The sequence below is a fragment of the Amblyomma mixtum genome, chromosome 3 (genome assembly GCF_055824585.1).
Source record: "Amblyomma mixtum isolate Tamu chromosome 3, ASM5582458v1, whole genome shotgun sequence".
NCBI classification, from domain to species: domain Eukaryota; kingdom Metazoa; phylum Arthropoda; class Arachnida; order Ixodida; family Ixodidae; genus Amblyomma; species Amblyomma mixtum.
The window spans coordinates 24,159,686-24,183,682 of record NC_143014.1 but is presented as its reverse complement, the minus strand read 5'-3'; the positions used below and the strand labels follow the sequence as shown (position 1 = coordinate 24,183,682).

Genomic DNA, 23,997 nt, shown 5'->3' with positions numbered 1-23,997 from the left:
CATTTATGGCTCATTACTACAGCCATACATCCCTTGTAATGTGGGCTTATTGTTCGGGTCATTGCAAATCAGCTTTGAGTTCATTTTTGAGTGTATTTTTAAAGCTTTAGAGGGTTTAAAGGCAGCACTAAAAATCAGTCTTGAAATGCGTAAGATATTACAGGCACTCATTTCGGGAAAAAAAGGAACGTCTAAAAAAATTCTAGAAGTTCTACCTCAGAAGTTTTCTAGCCGTATACAAGCGTAGCGTTAGCAGAGCTAATAGAGGGCTAGTAAACATCTAAGTCTAAAACACTGCTTAGATGAAACTTCTTCTAGATGTCAAGCTTTTTTTTCCGATACTTTTTTTAGACGTCTATTAGCGCTTTTTGTGTTTCGTGGGAGCCCTCCTAAGAGCCTTGGAATAACAACGAATGTAGAAGCAATTATATACCTGCAGGTAGCAGCAACTATCTCTCATTCATACCGTGCCTGTGCTATACCTGCCCACTTTTGAGCGAGCATTGCGAAAATATTCAATCACCTTAAGGCAACCCTGAAAAACAATATTGCTGCAGCAGGATGCCATTAGCAGGCAGTGCATATCGATGGCAGCACAAAGGAAAAATAAATGTATGGCAGCAAGACGTTCAGTGAGTATCCATGTTAATAAGGTGAGGCCACTCCCTGGATAAGGGGTGTGAATTGATCAACAAGAAATAAAAACACCGCTCGGTGGCAGGTTTATGGCACGTGGTAGATTCTGCACTGTTCCTTCATATTTTCGCAAAAGCACGCTGCATTTTCAAGGTCCCTTTATTATAAAGTTTTTATAGCCATGTTTACATGAATGCAACATAAGTAGACTCGTCCATATTTTGACTGTCATCTACCGATGGGTGAAAAAAGTTGGGCGAGTTTGTACATATTCATTATTCACAACAGGACAGGAAACACAGACAAAAGGGGAGTATAGACAAAAGTGCTGACTTCAACTGAAATTTATTACGGGAAGGAGTGTGTATATATACATCTTCAAAAAAACAAACGGAACCGGCATACAAGGCGTGAACTAATGCACACGTGTCCAACAAAAATATCGCTATTCTGCACATCACGTGGATATGGTCAATCTGCAAACGTGTCAATGAACGCGAATTCCTTATCATGCAGATTCATGGTGGTGGTACTAACACACGAGTCTCCTCCTTTCGATACGCTTCTGCGAGCTCTCGGGTCACCACCTCGATGCCTGAACAGCACCACCACCTTGTCAAGGAGAGGCAAACATCCTTGGCATGAATGGCAATGCTTGGCTAAGTTCCTGAAAGGCCAACTTAAGAGGGAACGAAAATGCTCCCGTAATCGCCTATTGATGAACCTGCCCGTTTGGCCTATGTATGTTTTTCCACACGTCAGCAGAATGCTGTATACTACGCCAATGGCACACGAGACATATCTAAACTGGTGCCGGACGCCACAGCCTGTATTAGCTCGTGACTCAGCCCTTCTATGGGCCCATGCACAGATCTGGCCAAGCTTTGTTCAGTTTTCCCAGAGTGCTTTGCGCGGCGAAATTTGTGAAAAGGTCCACTCTGGAAACACTTGCATAAGCCTTCTGTAATGGTGTCACAGAATGAACTTTAATTCCTCAAGGGTGCCCACCTTGATTGATAGTGCAATTTAGGACGCGTCTAGTGTTATCTTCCTCAAGGCAGTGTTGTTTTTGTTGTTGGACACGTGCAGACCTTGTATGCCAGTCCGTGTTTCAAGCACTGTTGTGAATGTCTTCTACCTTTTTGCACTTTCCCTCAAAAAGGAGACTAGTCTATTCCTGTCGCATTCACGCAAATGCGGCTTATGAAGTCATCTTTTATGGTTTTGATGTGTAGAATCCAGGTAAAACCTTACTACCCGACAACAAAGGTACCAACAGCAGATATGCAACTTTAAAACCAAACATGCAAGACCAGACCCACCAGTTAACAACTCCTGTGAACTACCCAGGGGTGGAAGCAGGCTCCAGCTTTTTGGAGCAGGCACGGGAGCAGCAAAAGTCTTATTTTGGAGCAGCTTTGGAGCAGCAAAAGTCCCATTTTGGAGCAGGTTTGAAGCAATTTGTAGGCTATTTCGGAGCACTTTTGGAGCAGACAGGCGACATTTAAATGCGTATCTAGTGAAGCAGCGCAACGGCACAAGGCCAAGGGAAGAAGAGGACAAACAGCGCTGAACTGACAACAAATGTTTATTCCGCATGCAATCAGCATATATATACTTCAGCACCTTATAGAAGGTGCTGAAGTATATATATGCTGATTGCATCCGGAATAAACATTTGTTGTCAGTTCAGCGCTGTCTTTGTCCTCTTCTTCCCTTGGCCTTGTGCCGTTGCGCTGCTTCACTAGATATGTCAGACCAACTCGCCCACCAGTTCATGTTGTACAAATTTAAATGCGGCTGAGAGCAATTTTGTTTGCAACTCGTCCGAAAACTTCATAAATATTGATCATCAATCCTACAGGCCAGAATTCTTTAAAAGGAGTGTAATTGTTCTGAAGATATTTGCTAGAGTTCATAAAAAAATAGACATGTGGCAGCTACTACCAACAGTAGTTGCAGTAAATTAGCTGTTATCAATTTCAGTTCAGAAAAAAAAACATAATGGCGACAGTTCGTCAAAACCGTCAAAAGAGTGCAGCAGAATCTCGAATATACTATGTCAGCACCGAAAAAAAAATCAATACCCGCCAAAAGGTGGATTTTAAAATTCGGAAAATTGTCGCAGCCAAACCAACACGAAGGTACATAATTTGCGCCCTCGCGTAAATGCGCACCAAGGATTTATTACCCAAGCGTAAATGAAAAAAAAAAATGCACTAGCATGCACGAGGGTGCACGCAAGGCAGCCTGGGGAAAATCAGCGCGAACGCGTTGCCGTGTACGGCTGTGGAAGGTGCGAGTAGCGAGACGGCGGCGGCCGCACCGCTGTGAAAATGTAACACCGTAACTGGCCAGGCCAAGCCCAAGAAACGTCAACTGCGTGCAGGGTACGAGCACGACGGTACCTCGCACGACAGGTAGTAAGCCTGGTGTCCATACCCTGGCAGCTCCACGTGTAAGAAGTTCGTAATTCGTTTGTTAAATTAGCTCCGGTAAATCAAATTATATTCGCGCGCCGTTTACCCGTCCCATTCGCACTGGCGGTCGCTTTCCAGGACAAGGTGCCCGGAATCCTAAACAACCGAGCCATTGTCGGTTCGGTCTGCCACTACTCAGCCGGGCCTATCGCGAGGACGCCGTTTTAAGGCCGATTCACACGACGGTCCGTTCGCCCGCGCACTACGTGCTCATGCGTGAGCACATTGAGAGGCGCACTGTCGGCCCGCGGCCTGGTTGGCGCGCCTCTCAAAGTGGTGACGCATGAACACGTAATGCGCGGGCCGCGGGCGAACGGACCGTCGTGTGAATCCACCTTTAGCGCCGTTTATCTCGTTTTTTCTTTCCTCCAAGAGCGAACCTAACTGTCAATGCGAATGCGATTGCGTCCGTTTCGTAGTGAGTGCCCAGTGTTGCCCAGCCGACAATAACACTCGGCCAAATTTGGCTCAGTATACTTGCAATGGGCGTAAATTGCTGTTTAGGCACAGCTTGGCGCAGGAGATCAAATTGGCACAGCATGGCGCAATTGACGCAGCACTTCCACCCCCGACTACCCCATCCACTGCCTGCAGCTGCTGTGGCTTGTAATTGTATGGACGTACAGCTCTAGAGCAATTTGATTGAAAATGGTAACTTACAGCACCAAGTTTCGGGCTCAGTGCAATGAGTCAAAAATACTAACTTGGATGAGTCGGTGCATGGTCAAGGACCTAAAGCGAACACAAAAAATGTAAACCTGAATGGAAACAGCTTTGAGCAGATTGTCAGCACTTGCTCTATTTGTCTCTCAATTCTGCCCTCTTTCTATGCCAATGGCCACGATATTCCCACCACTGAACAAGTGGTCAAAAGCAGGTACAAAATTCCACAACTGTTTCTGTCAAATAGCACTCACATGCACTAAACTTACCTTATTTGTCAGGTTCACTTTTGGAAATGGCATAAATTAATTCAAAATGATGATGTAGTATGCATCAGGATCAACCACGAGAATGTGTATGTGAAAATGCCACTAACAGAGTTCCCAGTCAGCAGGTTCTTCGGCAGACATCATGCATCTTGACAAAAAGATTACTTTTCGAGCTAAACATAGTGTGAAATCACTCATACGCTCACCAACACTAACCAAGAGCATTTTCACCTACGTATGTATGTAAATAAAAAAATTAAACATTCATGACTGGGAGTCGAAACCCCAGCGACACAAACAGATCAGCTTCACAGGCCACTATGAGAGCACTAGGCTATCACCACAGCCAGTCACGCCTCATGTTAAACCAACTCGCACTATGCACTGCACACAGTCGTCGACCATCTGCAGTGTGAACAGATCAGATCAGCTTATCCTCAATCGGGGCTAACCTGGGTCCAATATCGGTGTCAGACGTGCAAACAACCCAGCAAAATCATGAGCTAACCAGGCTAAACACATGCTTTCATACGTCTACTCTGTTTAACTATAATTGACGATTGATTTTTCAGACTCTCTAGGGATGCAAAAATGTACCAGAAATCGAATTTTACTGAAAAAATCATTTAACTTATAGCCAATATGCCAAAAGAAGGGGAACAGTAATTTTGTGCAAATTTTGAAGCTCCTCATGATTAAATCTCGCCGTGCATCGTGTACACTGCATCATGTACTGCGCATCGTGAAGTGAAACTGCTGCGCTAGCATTACGAAAGGCCTGGAACAAGAAGGTGAAGATGGCGAAACAATAAGAACCGTCAAACGGTCGAAGCAAGTGCTCCATCGACGTTGGCCTTTGCAATCAGCCTTTTTCACAAGATCTGTGCCCTCTGGAGTGGCAAAAATTCGTCTGCTACTGGTTGAAGGCAAACGCTTGTGGGAGATGCAGGAGCAACCTGGTTCAAATGGACAGCTGCTGCCATCTGTCAATAACATGAACTGCACATGCGCAGTAGGAGCTGACGATTTCGTTTTCAACCAGTGGAGCAGAAGAGGCTTGCATGCACAGAGCGGCCTTGTGAAAAAGGCAGATTAGGCCCAGCGCTTAGAGAGAAAAGAGACATCAATGCAACATGCATTCTGCAATGGCTTGCACGAGCAAAGTCTTGCCCATAATGAAAATGCCAAAATGCCAGCTGTTGACAGTTTTACAATCAAGTCAGGGTTTCGGTGCAGTTTTGCCATGGGTACGCTGACCTTGCTTTGAAATGCACCATTTTCTTCTGTGCTTGCCATCTCTGCAAGGCCATACTCCCACGCACTTTGCAGCTGCCTCTTCCCGTGTCTGTTCCAAGCTTGTGGAGTGGACGTTCAAAAACGGTATGAATTCGAAACCACACAGGCTCAATGTGCAGACTCGCGGAGTATTTCATCCCTGCACTTTAAGAGGCTCCCTTTAAGATTGAATTTCCTTTTGTCTGACCAAGTTTTCAATCGCCTCTGCAGTTTGAATTAGCAAGGTTCCACTGCACGTATAAAAAGGCGGCTTGGGTATTGGTGGCGAGTGCAAACAGTGTCCAAAAAATCGAACAGTCAGTTGTAGTGAATTTCAGGCACTCTTAACATTGAGTTTATACAGGCCACGTCCTGGTGCCACAAAAAAGGCCAAATAATCAAATTGCATGTTCGAAAAACCAGGGATCCAAATTTTCGGTCGACAACTGTACTTTAAAACCTTACCGATGTCTCAATCTTGTGCATCAGAGGCACAGAAGTGCCAGCTACTTGAACTATCCATTGCTATTTCAGTATAATGAAAGTGCTTGTCTGGAGGAACGAAAAAAGGAAACAATGCTGGCATGAAATCTTTACTTCACGAACTGCCAAATGTCAAAACATTAACAAATTTCCAAGACAGGAGCCAGCCTACTTGTCATCATACAGGACCTGAAAAAAGAAAAAAAATGTCAACTCAAAACCCCAAATGCACAAGCAAAACAGTATAAACTTGCCATAATACTGTGCCTGAATGTGCTGCATTGAAAAATTTAATGAACTCGTACCTCAATGAATTTTATAATAAGGCTTTAAAAAATTAGCATGAAACTAACAAAACTAAATACCACATGAAATTAACACTGATTTGGACTGACAAGTGAACACTTACAAAATACCGTAAAAACCCACCTATAATACAAGGCTTTCTTTCCAGATTTTCCATGTCAAATTTCCCTTTAAATGCAGATAAATTCAATTTTTACCCCAAAATCCACAGTTCCAGTATCTCCACCAAGCTGACCTCCAAACATCAATGCTATCGGAAGGAGGATAACTGCACTTCACATGTTGAGAACACAAAAGCAGTGCTTGGCACCACATCAAGCACTGCTGCATGGATTGAATGAGGTATGGAGAGCTTGTAGTTACTGTCACCAGACAGCTGAAATGGCCCTCTCCAGCCACGTTTTACAGTTTGAACATGATCACTTGGACCAACATTACTGACGAGCCCATCAGTCGTACTTTCAAGAAATGTACTTGCCAGTACTGAAGACAAGTATCTGTGGAAAGATATATCTGACAAGGGACACTCACAAAAGAAACTTCGAACAACTATGACCATTAAAGCAAGAAATGCAGTGCAAATAAACGCTCTCAGTAAGCTTTCCTTACTAATATTTTGAAAACTTGGTTTCCGATCTTGATATCCCCAAATTGTACCTCATATGTGGGTCTGTATTATGAGTTTTTACAGTATGCTCTGGCTACAATTAGCCAATTCCTCACAGAGCTATCATTCTGAATTTTAGTTAAGAATGCAACCGGTAATACTCTTGTGATGAAAATACATTTAACTCACTCTTGATGTATTGCGTCATGCATGCAAGTAGTTAGTTACATGCACCATTTGAAACATATAAGGTGCAGAGACTGCATGTTAGGGCATATTCAGGATGGCAGTACAGGTTTCCACCCCCATTCTGAGATCAAGCACAGTGCAGCATTAACAAGCGAGGCTTACAATTCATGCCCATTTCACTGGGGAAGCAACACTGCAGGCCACCTCAACTTTCAGTGTGGTGAACACTTCATACGAAAATTGATATCTTTTTTGCATCTGCGTCAATAGCAGAAACTAAGTGTGCAAAAGCTTTAATGGGAAAAGTCTGAGTGTTCTGAAGTGGCCAGTGCCAAGAAAGTAAGCAAAAACCTGAAGTTTCAAGCCTTCAGTCAATAAAGTTGCTCCCTCATTTGAAATGGAGAAAAAGAAAAAATACACCAAAGCATAGAACAGAACATACATACTGAAAAAGTGACTAGCACGGACATCATCGCTGTGGAAACAGCAATGACAAAACATTCACAAGCAGGGAAAAAAAAAGAGCACAGAGAAGAAAAGATGCAATAAGAAAAATTCATGAACATGGACAACAGGTGTCATGAAAATAATGCAAAAAAAAACCTCTGTTGCGTGAACAATGGCATCACTTATCTCGAACAGGCCCTTCAGATCATTTTCACAAGTTTCCTTGGCCTTTCAAAAGTCACGGATTTTCATCACACACTGATTAGGGCTGTGTACAGTAAAAGCTTGTTAACTCAAACTTCAAATAACCAACAAAAATGTTCAATTAACCCGAAAGTTCAAATCATCAAATGACCCCAAAAAAACTCAGCAACTGCTTGCATCATGGTAATTTATTTAGTGAAAGACTGAGGAATGGGTGCCTGCTTTTGAGATAAAAATGGCAGGGTAGCAGCTATTTTTCCCGTTTTCATCAATGCTTCTTTGCGTGTACACTCTCGGGGGCGTCTAAGCAGAAATGCAAAATCCTAAGGACCTCCATGGCATCCTTCACGTTTAGATGCGGTGGAGCTCCACTGCTACCGCATCACACTGCTCACAAGCGGCATCATACGATGCGGTGGAGCTCCACCGCTACCGCATCACACTGCTCACAAGCGGCATCATACGATGCGGTGGAGCTCCACCGCTACCGCATCACACTGCTCACAAGCGGCACTGTCGCGCGTGAGGAAGTTTCACCGCAAGAACTGCAAACGGCACGTGACAAGCGTGCAGTTTCGGCGCACTGGAGGAACGGAACCACATGCAAGTGAAGGGAACCCTCAGCTCTGCTGAAACGTGGACTTCACGTTGAAGTCGCCCATCAGTACAGTGTAATTCAACCCACAATCTGGCACTCCTGTAAACATGCTCTGCTGAGCCACTTCTTTACATGTAACAGCATTAGACCAGACCCCTTTCATAAATGTTAACCCGGCTCAACTTGAATGTTGCATGCCCCTCTAATGGCAGGACTGTAGATTTTAGTAATAGACTATGTAGATGCAGTCTGAGTGCTCTACCAAACAGAATGTGTCATGGTGAGTACAACAACAACACGTGCACCTGTGATACACTAGCATGTGTGTTTACTGTATAGCTTTTTAATCCTCGGATTGCTGAAAGCCAGTGACGCCACATTGGGGCAAAGCGCAACGAGGCAAAGCTGACCTAATGAATTAGGAAAAAGAAAGTGACTATGGGGAGAATGGTGCAAGACCACAGTGGAAGAATGGGGACCAAATTTCTCAAGCACAATCAAGTGTACACCTGTAGTGAAGTGGCAGCACTTGTGGGAAGTGGTGTCCCTCCATTTATATGGTAGCTGCTAGGATTATGCACTGCAAAGACACACCAGAGATGTATAATGGTAATATGCAGAATAAAAGCATAGCTAAAACACAACTGACAAAAAAGCAAAGCTGAGAGAAAACTGAGTGACAGTGCAGTAATGGTAGCATGCCAAAGTAGGGTTGGAAGGCGGCTGATTAATCCAGAAGTTTGAAGGGAGTGCAGCGACAAACAATTCAACCACATGTACAAAAAGAGGAGGTTTGGACAGCCCAACGAGCATTACATCCATGCATCATTAGCCACTGACCAGAGGGAGAGAGGGAGGAGGACTGCAAAGTCAGCAACAAAACAGTTTACCCTGAACAAAACTGCAAAACATTATGATGGCAAAAAAAAGATGCGGTTATGGGACACAACATATAAGAGAAAGAATTTCAAAACTGACAAAAAGAATAAGATCCCACAGAGCAGTAAAACAAAACAACACAAGGGTAGAATGTGAAATAAGTAAACAGATACGATCAAAGACGAAGAAAAAAATGAGACCAAGGTACCAGGGAAGCGGAGGCTTAACTGTGTAGGTGACGTGGTCTGACCTGGCAGAGCATTGGGCTGTAAGTTGACCGCTGCAGGGTTGACATGCTGCTGAAGATGTGGGTGAGCTTCAGCCACACACTGCCTCTTCGTGGATGCAGGGTATCATCAGCTGACCGCTTCCTTGCCTGGTGCACGCTTATGTCCGCATGCACCAATACCCCATAGAATTCTTCTAGGAGGCACTGGCCTGGCTTGCACCCCTCTGGCAGTGTACATTCCTGTTCCCAATTGTACCAATTATCTTCACCCCCAAGGCACCAGATAATGTGTGCACAGCTTCCTTTCTTCATGTATGCCTGCTTCCTTGGAATTCTTCTGGAACAAGGAAACAAGATCAGGATACCTGGAGGACAGCCAAGGAAGGCACAAATTTTTGACACAGAAAAAGCTCAGAAGGCAACCGAAGTCAAAGCCCAAGGGTTGGTGCACAAGCAGCAGTCAGCTTGCAGAAAGCCACAGCATCCATTATAGCTGATCCCAAAAAAGCCAAAGGAGCAAGAATGTGACAAGAAGCAACCAAGAGAGTAGGTCAAATTCACAAGGGTTGGCAGGAGGTGCACGAGAAGCAGCTTGCAGAAAGCCACAGCATCCATTATAGCTGATCCCAAAAAAGCCAAAGGAGCAATAATGTGACAAGGAGCAACCAAGAGAGTAGGTCAAATTCACAAGGGTTAGCAGGAGGTGCACGAGAAGCAGCTTGCAGAAAGCCACAGCATCCATTATAGGTGATCCCAAAAAAGCCAAAGGAGCAATTATGTGACAAGGAGCAACCAATAGAGTAGGTCAAATTAACAAGGGTTAGCAGGAGGTGCACGAGAAGCAGCTTGCAGAAAGCCACAGCATCCATTATAGGTGATCCCAAAAAAGCCAAAGGAGCAATAATGTGACAAGGAGCAACCAAGAGAGTAGGTCAAATTCACAAGGGTTAGCAGGAGGTGCACGAGAAGCAGCTTGCAGAAAGCCACAGCATCCATTATAGCTGATCCCAAAAAAGCCAAAGGAGCGAGAATGTGACAAGGAGCAACCAAGAGAGTAGGTCAAATTCACAAGGGTTGGCAGGAGGTGCACGAGAAGCAGCTTGCAGAAAGCCACAGCATCCATTATAGCTGATCCCAAAAAAGCCAAAGGAGCAAGAATGTGACAAGGAGCAACCAAGAGAGTAGGTCAAATTCACACGGGTTGGCAGGAGGTGCACGAGAAGCAGCTTGCAGAAAGCCACAGCATCCATTATAGCTGATCCCAAAAAAGAAAAAGGAGCAAGAATGTGACAAGGAGCAACCAAGAGAGTAGGTCAAATTCACAAAGGTTGGCAGGAGGTGCACGAGAAGCAGCTTGCAGAAAGCCACAGAATTCATTATAGCTGATCCCAAAAAAGCCAAAGGAGCAAGAATGTGACAAGGAGCAACCAAGAGAGTAGGTCAAATTCAGAAGGGTTGGCAGGAGGTGCACGAGAAGCAGCTTGCAGAAAGCCACAGCATCCATTATAGCTGATCCCAAAAAAGCCAAAGGAGCAAGAATGTGACAAGGAGCAACCAAGAGAGTAGGTCAAATTCACAAGGGCTGGCAGGAGGTGCACGAGAAGCAGCTTGCAGAAAGCCACAGCATCCATTATAGCTGATCCCAAAAAAGAAAAAGGAGCAAGAATGTGACAAGGAGCAACCAAGAGAGTAGGTCAAATTCACAAAGGTTGGCAGGAGGTGCACGAGAAGCAGCTTGCAGAAAGCCACAGAATTCATTATAGCTGATCCCAAAAAAGCCAAAGGAGCAAGAATGTGACAAGGAGCAACCAAGAGAGTAGGTCAAATTCACAAGGGCTGGCATGAGGTGCACGAGAAGCAGCTTGCAGAAAGCCACAGCATCCATTATAGCTGATCCCAAAAAAAGCCAAAGGAGCAAGAATGTGACAAGCAGCAACCAAGAGAGTAGGTCAAATTCACAAGGGTTGGCAGGAGGTGCACGAGAAGCAGCTTGCAGAAAGCCACAGCATCCATTATAGCTGATCCCAAAAAAGCCAAAGGAGCAAGAATGTGACAAGAAGCAACCAAGAGAGTAGGTCAAATTCACAAGGGTTGGCAGGAGGTGCACGAGAAGCAGCTTGCAGAAAGCCACAGCATCCATTATAGCTGATCCCAAAAAAGCCAAAGGAGCAATAATGTGACAAGGAGCAACCAAGAGAGTAGGTCAAATTCACAAGGGTTAGCAGGAGGTGCACGAGAAGCAGCTTGCAGAAAGCCACAGCATCCATTATAGGTGATCCCAAAAAAGCCAAAGGAGCAATTATGTGACAAGGAGCAACCAATAGAGTAGGTCAAATTAACAAGGGTTAGCAGGAGGTGCACGAGAAGCAGCTTGCAGAAAGCCACAGCATCCATTATAGGTGATCCCAAAAAAGCCAAAGGAGCAATAATGTGACAAGGAGCAACCAAGAGAGTAGGTCAAATTCACAAGGGTTAGCAGGAGGTGCACGAGAAGCAGCTTGCAGAAAGCCACAGCTTGCAGAAAGCCACAGCATCCATTATAGCTGATCCCAAAAAAGCCAAAGGAGCGAGAATGTGACAAGGAGCAACCAAGAGAGTAGGTCAAATTCACAAGGGTTGGCAGGAGGTGCACGAGAAGCAGCTTGCAGAAAGCCACAGCATCCATTATAGCTGATCCCAAAAAAGCCAGAGGAGCAAGAATGTGACAAGGAGCAACCAAGAGAGTAGGTCAAATTCACACGGGTTGGCAGGAGGTGCACGAGAAGCAGCTTGCAGAAAGCCACAGCATCCATTATAGCTGATCCCAAAAAAGAAAAAGGAGCAAGAATGTGACAAGGAGCAACCAAGAGAGTAGGTCAAATTCACAAAGGTTGGCAGGAGGTGCACGAGAAGCAGCTTGCAGAAAGCCACAGAATTCATTATAGCTGATCCCAAAAAAGCCAAAGGAGCAAGAATGTGACAAGGAGCAACCAAGAGAGTAGGTCAAATTCAGAAGGGTTGGCAGGAGGTGCACGAGAAGCAGCTTGCAGAAAGCCACAGCATCCATTATAGCTGATCCCAAAAAAGCCAAAGGAGCAAGAATGTGACAAGGAGCAACCAAGAGAGTAGGTCAAATTCACAAGGGCTGGCAGGAGGTGCACGAGAAGCAGCTTGCAGAAAGCCACAGCATCCATTATAGCTGATCCCAAAAAAGAAAAAGGAGCAAGAATGTGACAAGGAGCAACCAAGAGAGTAGGTCAAATTCACAAAGGTTGGCAGGAGGTGCACGAGAAGCAGCTTGCAGAAAGCCACAGAATTCATTATAGCTGATCCCAAAAAAGCCAAAGGAGCAAGAATGTGACAAGGAGCAACCAAGAGAGTAGGTCAAATTCACAAGGGCTGGCATGAGGTGCACGAGAAGCAGCTTGCAGAAAGCCACAGCATCCATTATAGCTGATCCCAAAAAAAGCCAAAGGAGCAAGAATGTGACAAGGAGCAACCAAGAGAGTAGGTCAAATTCACAAGGGTTGGCAGGAGGTGCACGAGAAGCAGCTTGCAGAAAGCCACAGCATCCATTATAGCTGATCCCAAAAAAGCCAAAGGAGCAAGAATGTGACAAGCAGCAACCAAGAGAGTAGGTCAAATTCACAAGGGTTGGCAGGAGGTGCACGAGAAGCAGCTTGCAGAAAGCCACAGCATCCATTATAGCTGATCCCAAAAAAGCCAAAGGAGCAAGAATGTGACAAGGAGCAACCAAGAGAGTAGGTCAAATTCACAAGGGTTAGCAGGAGGTGCACGAGAAGCAGCTTGCAGAAAGCCACAGCATCCATTATAGCTGATCCCAAAAAAGCCAAAGGAGCAAGAATGTGACAAGGAGCAACCAAGAGAGTAGGTCAAATTCACAAGGGTTGGCAGGATATGCCCGAGCAGCAGCATGCAAAAAGGCACAGCATCCATTATAGGTGATCCCAAAAAAGCCAAAGGAGCTCCAATGTGACAAGAAGCAACCAAGAGAGTAGGTCAAATTCACAAGGGTTGGCAGGAGATGCCCGAGCAGCAGCATACAGAAAGGCACAGCATCCATTATAGGTGATCCCAAAAAAGCCAAAGGAGCTCCAATGTGACAAGAAGCAACCAAGAGAGTAGGTCAAATTCACACGGGGTGGCAGGATATGCCCGAGCAGCAGCATGCAAAAAGGCACAGCATCCATTATAGGTGATCCCAAAAAAGCCAAAGGAGCTCCAATGTGACAAGAAGCAACCAAGAGAGTAGGTCAAATTCACAAGGGTTGGCAGGAGATGCCCGAGCAGCAGCATGCAGAAAGGCACAGCATCCATTATAGGTGATCCCAAAAAAGCCAAAGGAGCTCCAATGTGACAAGAAGCAACCAAGAGAGTAGGTCAAATTCACAACGGTTGGCAGGAGGTGCACGAGAAGCAGCTTGCAGAAAGCCACAGCATCCATTATAGGTGATCCCAAAAAAGCCAAAGGAGCTCCAATGTGACAAGAAGCAACCAAGAGAGTAGGTCAAATTCACAAGGGTTGGCAGGAGATGCCCGAGCAGCAGCATGCAGAAAGGCACAGCATCCATTATAGGTGATCCCAAAAAAGCCAAAGGAGCTCCAATGTGACAAGAAGCAGCCAAGAGAGTAGGTCAAATTCACAAGGGTTGGCAGGAGATGCCCAAGCAGCAGCATGCAGAAAGGCACAGCGTCCATTATAGGTGATCCCAAAAAGCCAAAGGAGCTCCAATGTGACAAGAAGCAACCAAGAGAGTAGGTCAAATTCACAAGGGTTGGCAGGAGATGCCCGAGCAGCAGCATGCAAAAAGGCACAGCATCCATTATAGGTGATCCCAAAAAAGCCAAAGGAGCTCCAATGTGACAAGATGCAACCAAGAGAGTAGGTCAAATTCACAAGGGTTGGCAGGAGATGCCCGAGCAGCAGGATGCAGAAAGGCACAGCATCCATTATAGGTGATCCCAAAAAAGCCAAAGGAGCTCCAATGTGACAAGAAGCAACCAAGACAGTAGGTCAAATTCACAACGGTTGGCAGGAGATGCCCGAGCAGCAGTTATAGCTTGCCAAAAGCAAAAAAAAAAATCAAAGGAGAAAGAACATGACCCACGAAACCAAGAGAGTAGGGAGGAGCAGCAAACAGCATCACCAGTGAGAATAGTCGCACAGGATAGGACAAAGTTATTGCATTCCGGTCCCCCACATATGAAAGTGTGCGAAGGGAATTGTACACATAAGTGCACATGATCCATACCATGTGCTGGAGTCACCGATTAAATCTGGGGTTTGGTCCTCTCCCTGCTTTGCTGCAGTGCTGATAGTGGAGACCAGCCAAACGCATTGGTGCTGGCCTAGGGGTGATGGACGATGACTCACTGGCCACCCATCTCCAAAAACCTGCAGCTTCAAACAACCTTTCGCCATAATGCAACAAATGAGACAAATTCTAATGAAAATGTATGAAGCAACGCCTGCTTCGTTCATTACTGCCACAGTAATGCTAGTTCTACACATTCGGCCTGAAGGCCCAATGTGTCTGCACCAAGTAAACCTAATCTTCCATTGCAAACATTAAATTCCTCTCACTGTCTGGACTGTTCAACCCTAAATGCACCACCACTACTGCACACACAGCTTGTCACAAAATGTTGCTAGGCAGGCGAGCACTGGCCGAAACGCACTGCTGCACCTTCCAGTGGAGTACACCTGCTGTCAAGACCTTCGTGTGCGCATGTGCTTCCTTCTGTGCAGTCGCTATATCATTATTATATATTATTGTCATGAACCCGGCATTAAGCTCTGGCATTACTTTCATTCAGAACTTTTTCTTAAATGCAATAGTAGACAACTTGTTTGCGATGCACATTTTGCTGGCCAGAGTTAGCTCGTCGTTTCAGTCAGCTATAACAGCTCCATTGCCAACTATTGCACTATGTACTGCTGCTCCTCTTCCTCCCATGGCACAACAGGTCCTTCTCACAGAAGCTCTCCTCGCAGAGGCTCCTTCTGATTTTGGCTACCCACGAGCTGCTATGCCTACTGGGCATTACTCTTCCTCGCTGACTTCTCTTGAAATGGCTCTACTACTGGTGGTTTCACAGCTTGCTTCCCATCTGGAGAACGGCCAGCTGCAACAGCTCAACATCACGGGGCTTCTGGGTGCACAGTCTACTTCTTAAACTGCTGCTGCACATGTAAGCGCTGCCATTTCATGTGTCGTCTCCATTCTGGTCAAGCTCTATTCCCTCTTCCACAGGAGCCCCTTTCTCTGCTGCCTCCTCCAGGAACTGCCCACTGTCTTGTCTCTGCAGCACCAGGTGCTCTGTCTCCTTTGCAGAATGCCCCTCTTGTGGGGACCATGCACTATGCACATTGTCGGTCTGAACTTTTTTGTCCACACACATTGTCCTCTGTGCTTGCACTTGTTCGACGAGGCCAGCAGAACTGACCCTGAATCGACAAGAGCTGTGAAGAGGCATGCTGCCAGTGTCCTGGCAAAAGTGTGAGAGAGGCTCGTCCCTGAAAGTGAACTGCACGTTCTTATCTGCCAATGTAACAAGTACATCCACAACCGGAACCACGTTGCTGCTATGTGGCCTGTCCTGAAGCCAGTCGATTATCACCTGTGCTGACTGCTCCTCTGGATTCCAAGACACACTGGTGCGATGTCCCTGGCTTGCAGGTCCTCGCACTTGTCCTCCACTAGTCCCTGCAAGTGCAAAAAAAATTTTAAAAAGTTGATAGATTTTTACATGCAGACGCTGCTAAAAAATTTTCAAACTAATTGAGATTCTGAATAAGCCAACTTTGAATTACCATATTTACACAACTGTAAGTCAACTGGAATGTAAGTCACCCCCCCCCCCCCCCCCTTTATCCCATGTCAGGAAAAAAAAAAAAAACAGAGGTTGCTTGAGCTTTGCCTTTAAAATGCAGTAGCGTTATCTGGCTGCTTCCTCCTATCTTCAGCCGCGATCAGCAGTCGCGATCAGCACACGAAAACGTATTAGTCACTGCACTTGAGCCAACATCCTCACTAGCGCTGCCACTGTCATCGCTGCTGCTGTCCCCCAGCATGTCATTCTAAAATCATCGTCCCCCGAAATCCCACACTTTACAGACAGCCACACCATGGCGCTGCACAGAACAGCTGAAAATTTTGCCTCACTGCAGCTACCACACGTGTACCACCCATTCCAAGACAATGAACTTGCAGCCCGGCATGCAGTTGTTCTTTTCTTCGGTGCAAATAATGACAGCCATCTTGAATGTAGCCATGAACGAGCACTGGATGCTTACTGGATCCAGAGCACAAATGATGATTGACGAAGCACTACCATTAAAACTAGTAAAACGTGGCTGACAGTCGTTAAATGCATCAAACAGAGCCAAGAGAAACTATGCGTGAGCGACGTCAGCTCTTCCATCAGCTACCGACACTCCCCAAAAGTGCTGCCTTCTGCCTGCCAAGCGGTGGTGCAGCCACTAATGGAACAGTAGCCCTTCCATCAACTGCTAACACTCCCTTGAGCACCAAGTGCACAGTTGAAAGCAGAAAAGAAAAATCCTTCCAAATGTGCACGCAGAACAGCTGAATGGTACTGAGTAGAGCTGCAGAGCAAACAAAATTGCAACCACTCTGTAGCATCAGACCTCTCTTGTCACCCGTTTATTCATGGTGCCATGTTTTGGTTTTGATTGTGAGTTGACCCCCCTCTCCCCCTTTTGGATCTTCAAATAAAAAGTCTACAATTGTGTAAATATGGTAGCTAGGCTTTACTGCACATCTGCTGAAGTTCTTCCCCATGGTAAAAAAAAAAAAGAAAAAGCAGCGATGCTAACAAAAGAAGCCTTTCAGGAGTGCTTTCACAAGTGGATCCACTATCTGCATTAATGTGGACAGCGGTGATCGTATTTCCCCAATTCAAACGCACAGCTTTTTTTTTCAAGAAAAAAATCAGCAAAAAAATGACATGCATGCTAAAATCTAGTACGAAAATGCAACGACAGCAGCAACACCCTATTGTCATAGACATCAGAAAATGGTGGCTTGATATTTTATTGTGTGTCGACATCATGGTCAATATCACCACATCGCATACCAGTAGGCCTTGAGATCTGAAGGGTTCCAACAGCAGTGCTGCAACCTGGACTTGATGAGCCCAACACTGAAGCGTCAGTTGCAAAGACTCACTGAGTTCGCTACAACGCCAGGTTAAAAAGAAAACACGACCTTGCGTGAGGAAGCAAGTGGCAATCGTGCCGCCTCACGTGCAATGTCCCTGAATCTTGTGTGGGTGATTGGTGGAAGCAAAGAGATGGGATTTTAGCGAGAAAGTCAGATTGCAAGGGTTTCAACAGGCCGGTTTCCACAAACGCCAAGCAACAGGATGAAATGTGCCTCGCTGGAGGACTTTGTGGGATGGGTGAAGGATCCTATCCACCATGGTCAACAATGCCTTCAAGAAGTGCAGAATATCAAATGCCATGGATTAGGCACCTTCATTTTCAGTTAAAAGTGAATACAAAGCGAATACCGCATTTACTCGCATAATGATTGCACTCGCGTAATGATCGCACCCCCAAATTTTGTCGGCAAAATTCAATTTTTTTTATTCCCCGCATAATGATCACACCCCGAACTTTCCGCTGCAATTTGTTGACGATGTCGAGTCTAGCCAACGATGGTCGTACTTGCTATCTGTCTGACAGATTGGACGTGCAGATGACCATCTTGCTCTGCCAGCGTTGCAGCGGCAGCCGCCTGTTGGCTGACCTGCAGTCACACGGGCAGTCTAAATGCGGTTATGCTTAATTGCGGATACCACACTTATCTGCGGTAATCTCGAATCACGGTTCGCCGTTGTCGCAAGGCTCGCCACCGTTTCGGGTTGCGGTGCGACGAAGTGACGCGGTGATCCGGCTAAACTTTATTGTTCTCGTAAATAATAAGCCCTGGGATAAGGGAACGTAAAAAATGAATCCTGCTTGAGGATCGCTGGCTTGTACAGAGTTGCTGGTAGGAGTAATAACTGCGATACAAGCTAGTTTTACGTTCGCAGCCGCGTAGCAGCTGCCGCCATTGCAGCGCGAGTGACCCGATCTGCTTGCACGCCAGCTCCACTGCTAAGGCGTCGCTGAAATCGATCGCATATATTTCTTTTAATACGAAACAATTTGGTTATCACTAAGGCAGCACTATAAGTAGAACATTGATTATAGCGTTGATCAGTTCAAAAGCACCGTCCACTGTGACTTCGATACGAACAAGCGGCGCCGGACGTTGCTGTTGAACGCTGTTGCTGCGCCATCGAACGAGATCGAAGGCTGCATAAAAGCGCTGTTGATGCGTTGCTCTTGTAACGTGATTGCGAAGAAAGTACGTTCTTGAAGCAGGCCAGCTCGTGCGCTTTTCGCACTCTATCTTCTTACCCCTAAATTTGCGTCAGTTTTTTGAAAAAAAGTGTGATCATTATGCAAGTAAATACTGTACTGTTCAACCATTCATTACAGTTTCACAAGACAACTGGAATAAAAATTAAAATAAAAACAAATGCTTTCCAACTTGCTTTAGGCAATGTTCAAACAGCGGCAAGCCAAAGCCATCCCAGCCTGAAGCCCTTCCCATACAATTCTTCACATGCTGCTGATTTTAAATACAAAAGCTGTGGACACTGTTTTCAGACACTCAAATTTAGGATGCACCGCGTCTAATGCTGAAATGTCTCTGACTCATACTGTGCAGCACACCATCACGTGACTGCACGGCACACGCATGTTCGTTCCACTGCTGGAGGAGGCCTCGAGTCGCCCACTACGCGAAAGTGTCAGCGAAGGCATTGCGCAGGCACCGGAAGTGGCATGCCACCGCATACTAATCAGAGGAAGTGGTAGCCGCAATTTCTGCAATGGGCCCTTGCGTACACCAAGCTCGCAACATTGCATGTTGCACTGCTCCAGAAGGAAGCACGTTGTATGCCCTGTTGCACAACCAGGTGCACCACTGCGTAAAGGCGCAGGGTGCACCTATCTTTGGTGAGCTGGTTTAAATGCAACTCTTTCTGTGGTAAGTACTTTCACCTAAACACACGAACAGGTAGCACAGAAGCGCGGGGAGGCATACCACAATGCCAAGATCATGCACACATGAAAATGGCAGTGCTCTTCAAAGAGAGGACTGATCAAACCGCTTCGTGGTGCCAGCTTTCTCATCACAGTACCCGAAATAACTGACGTTTCATCACTATAGACATGGCATGCGCTCGCTGAGGTGGCTTCACCACCAAGCTGGAGAGCCGCGAGGAGAAGCCAACTCTTTGAAAACCTTGAGGCCATGAGGCAAATGGAGCACATGAAAAAAATTGGCTGTGGCTTAACTAAGGTTAAGCCTGGATAAGTGAAAAGCTCTCTCTGCTTTTCAGCCAACTCCCAAGCTACCACTTCTGGATCAGTGTTTCTGCGCCGTCCGACTGTTGCTTCTTCTCCTTCCATGGTGAGTGTCTGCGCCTGTTCTATGGGCAAGCGCGCCTTATATACCCCGCCTTTCAAATGTGCACTGCACACGGCTGCGGCGAAAAGTCAAACGGTGGCAAGGATGGCTGCCTCTCACGCGTTCTCGCAACGCCTTGCGCAAGAACCTTCCCCTCTTGGGACGGCTGCGGCAGCAGCGGCCACCTGCGCTCCACGTGACGTCGCTCGGTTTCGCGCAGGCGCAGCTGTGGCTAAAATTGATCACGGCGCACGCCAGACCCGGTGTTGACGAGCCTAGTGAAGCTTTTCGCTTAAAAAGTATGAACACAGAAAGAAGGCGGCGCAGATCGCTCAGAAAGGAAAGCCAGTAAAGCACAGTGAGGAGTAGAAAAGGAAAGAAAAGGGCATGCGTTCGTAGCACGGCAGTGCAAATCGCGGGGAAGCAGCGGCAAAAAGTGGAGGCGCAGCGGAACTGCACAGGCGGTTCTGCCGTGCTTAACTTTCTCGCGGGTGTTTAACTGCTTCCTTTTAAATGATGCTGAACCCACAGAAGACAATTCCATGATCATAGAAAGCTCTGGCTTTCACATGGAATCAAACTTGCTTTATTTTTGTAGCCACGTATTCGTGTATATGCGGTACTTCCAGAAGACATAAACGATGTCAAAAACATGATTCCATGTGACCACTGAAAATAATTACCACATGAAGGGATGATAAGAGCAGACTAAGGTATTTCTGAGTGTGTTTTATAAACCAACACTTCGTGCTTAGTAGTGCTTCGTGGCTCAGAGCATAGTCTGAGCCACGCCATCACCAAACACTGATATAGCAAAGACCCTGTATAGTTAAGAATTTTGCTGGCCCAAGCTACTTTACTACAGAGGGGCTCTACTGCAGTTCTGCATTTTTATCTCTTTTGTCGTCATCACCTTCTGGGCCACCCATTCGGCGGGTGCAGCACAGTTTCAGCCGCGGTGTGTTCGCATCTATGCTGTCTGGGCTTTGTCCATCCACATGAACTCGGTGACGTGCTGAATTGTGCAGCTATTGCAGGCTCAGTTTAAGGATGCGTTCGCTACGCCATGTGCACGACGTGTGCCAACATCCACAGTGGTGCGAATACGCACTACTAGCACAGCGTACATTAGACCATCGACTGCTTCATGCAGCAGCTATTCCTGAATTCTTGAACTTCAAAAATATTCAATATTTCCACATATTGCTATTCGCTTCGAAGCCCAAGTCAAATACCGCATTATTCACTTAGATATTTGAAACGTTGGAATAATCGCAAACCCTACCATGGATTGCACCAATGATGAAATGAAGGCACGTGCGAATATTCGATCATTTCGAATATTCGGTCGAACAGTAAAGTATTCGAGATTTGATTCGATCCAAATGTTTGGTATTATTCATCTCGAATGAATAATAACTCTCACTGCGTGTGAATTCAATTCAGAGTACCTCCTTTGGGATGGCACTGTGGTGCACACACAATTAAAGCCCAGACTCCATTCCTGGTGCCTGCGTTCCTGCGCGTATGCTAGAGCCGCATGCTTGAGGCAATAGATGCGAGCAGGCGTGCATCAATGGGAAGATTTAGCATAGCACGATGCACTTCTGAGCGCCGCCACTGTGCACGGTTGATTAGTCATGACAGGGCAGTTGTAACAGCTGGCCGCCGCCTGGCGCCTTGTGGCGTCCTCTGGGCGATCTGTGCATGCACAGTGGATCCCCGCGGAAGCGGACTGCGCCATGCTAAATCTCTCTCTAAAAGGAGGACGCATGGCTCCCTCGACTTCCATGGAACAAGTCTGAGCTGACGGTAGCTGCCGTAGGCATCCTTCTCCACGTGAAATTTACTAAATAAGTGCGACAGAGCGAGCACCAAGTTCTCTTGAACCACGTAGCAGTTGGACAACACTGGCGAAGTTGCGACCCATAACGACAAACCGACGGTCACGTGCTTGCTCATAACTGAACGACTGAACTGCGCACTGTGCATGGTGAGCATAGGGGAGTGGGTTGTTCAGGCTGGGGTGCAGAGGGGTGAAGTCACAACAGGGGGATAAAGGCAACAAAGGCCTGTGTGCTTCCCTTTTCTGTCTAGCTACTGCCCGATCGTGGTGGCTTCACCACAATGTGTCACAGCTGGACATGAGTGAGGACACGCTTTGCTCTACACCGACCATGTGTGCGGCAGTTTTGCAGCAGACGACGGCGCTTCCAGTTTATGACATCACTCAGGCTGTTCCAATAAGGCTGCCAGTGCCAACGGCAGCCAGTAACTTCTAATAGCAATTTCTAGCTCATATGCACATGTAGAGCCCTACTTCGTTTTTAATTACGCATAAAAACCTCATGACTAGTACCTGCAACGTAAAACCATGATTCGTTTGTAGACCACGTCATAACCCCTTTAAGAGCAGCAGTTGCAACCCCCCACATACAGGTCTCATACCCAACTGATATGCCGGCACCGCATGCAGGTTGGCTCCCTTAATTCACAATGACAATTTTCACAGAAAGGCGACTCAGCTTCATGAGTATGAGAAAGTTTCAATGCACTCTCTCTTTTTTTCATGTTGTGCCATTTAATCTTTTTTTTGTACGACAGAAGTATTCGAAATATTCGCTTCGAAATTATTCAAAGAAAATTACTATTCGCTTCGAATTCCCTTCAAACCAAAAAACTATTATTCACGCACACCTAATGAAATGCTCTGGGCCATTTAAGAGGCCTCTGGCAGTGATGAAGAGTGATGCCGATTTTGCCCACCAGATGGGGAAAGACTGGTGTGGCACCGTCCACAGTCGCCGGCCGAATTTTCGGTCTCGGCGAGACTTGCAAAATGATCTGACAAACCAAGTTCGAATAAATCTGTGAACTTAAAAAAAAGTTACTTTTCTCCAAAGAACCAGCTTCAAAAATCGCGAATGATATTTTGGACTTCACTGAGGAACCATCAGGCACCTCACAGGAATGTGTACATAGTGAAGACTGATATTTCGGACTCCACAGAGACCAAAGGCTAGAATTTTCAGAATAGAAGACACTCTTATTGCTGTACATATTTTAAAACCCATTACAGACGTGAGCAGACATTGCTGTCAGAAACAACTGGCCCTTCGCTGCCATGAAAGCACCATCTTAGATTTAAACAGAAGCAATTGGATAGCCGGCTTGGCTTTTTGTTCCTCACAGTTACCGCTCGAGTTAACGGCACAATTTTTTCAGACTGTTCGATTATTCAGACCATTTCTTGGGTCCCGCTGAAACCAAAAAAAAATTGGTCGCTAACTATAGTTTTTTCCCCCATTCCTAAAGTGGCAACTTCCAAACCCTATACCTCAAGTTCTCCTATAGCCGGAATAATCATTTTACCCTTATTACATACCTTGTATCAGAAAAAAACCAATAGTGCACATTTTAACTAGTTCCCTTCAGCGAAATTCCTTAAAAACTCACAACAAAAAGCTTCCATAACATATTACATTAGTGCACAAGGACATGTTTTACATGAAATTAAACAGCATATTATGTCACACACAAAAATACATTACCTGAAGGCTTCATTGATAAACATTTTATTATAAGACACTCTACCCCCCCCCCCCCCATACACATCCCAAGTTCCTTGGTTTCAGAGCGTATAAGTACCATGCATAATTGTGTAATGAACAAACTTTTTTTTCAGGCAAGTTGACACCAATTTGGGGGGAGGGTTCATTACGCGGGAAAAAATAAAGAGTCAAGAGATTTTTTTGGGAGAGTCGAAATTTCATATACGCCCGCCCACCCACCTGGTTGTCCATCATCAGCAAAAGCACGTGAAGCACACGGTCAGATACATTCATATTGCCGATGTTTAGCACCGTGCATTTCGAAAAGCGTATGCTGCATCACGGCAAGATAGAGCGAACATGCTTAACACCGACCCTAAAGGTCAGGTGCGCATTTTTTACACAAGGTTCAAAAAATTGCAGGACGGTGGCAAGTGTGTAATGCAAATGTTTAAACCTTAGCTGTGGTCATGGGTTAGGTACTATTTTCACTCGCAATTTCGAGCTCCAAAGCAGATCGCTTGGCTCTGAAGGTCCTGCTTCCTTCATCGCATTTCAGTTGGAGGATGCTTTATAAGGTTCTGGTTTAAACTGCTACTCGTCCTCTCCGATGCTCAAGTGCTTGTCGGCTTTCTAAGCATACAGTAGCACAGCTGGGCAGGCAGCAGCGCTTCTGTCAAGGACGCATGTCTTG

At 46.0% G+C, this 23,997-nt stretch overlaps 1 protein-coding gene across 7 annotated transcripts in view; it reads right to left on the bottom strand.

Moving 5' to 3' along the window:
- Nucleotides 1-5,900: 5,900 nt before the first annotated feature.
- Nucleotides 5,901-23,997, bottom strand: part of LOC149349442 (uncharacterized) — a 72,331-nt gene continuing 54,234 nt past the window's right edge. Inside the window, exons 11-13 of one of the 7 annotated variants that reach the window (XR_016290084.1) lie at nt 9,287-15,972; nt 8,667-8,737; nt 5,901-5,995 (exon numbers count right to left, since the gene is read on the bottom strand). Coding sequence is in view for 3 of the 7 variants with exons in the window: in XM_089578388.1 (XP_089434514.1) it covers nt 8,711-8,737; nt 15,887-15,972 (113 nt within the window). In the remaining 4 variants the exon portion in view is untranslated. Of the gene's footprint in view, nt 8,738-9,264; nt 15,973-23,997 lie in introns of all 7 variants that reach the window. The other 6 variants (XM_089578388.1, XR_016290085.1, XR_016290082.1 and 3 more) reach the window with 6 other exon arrangements.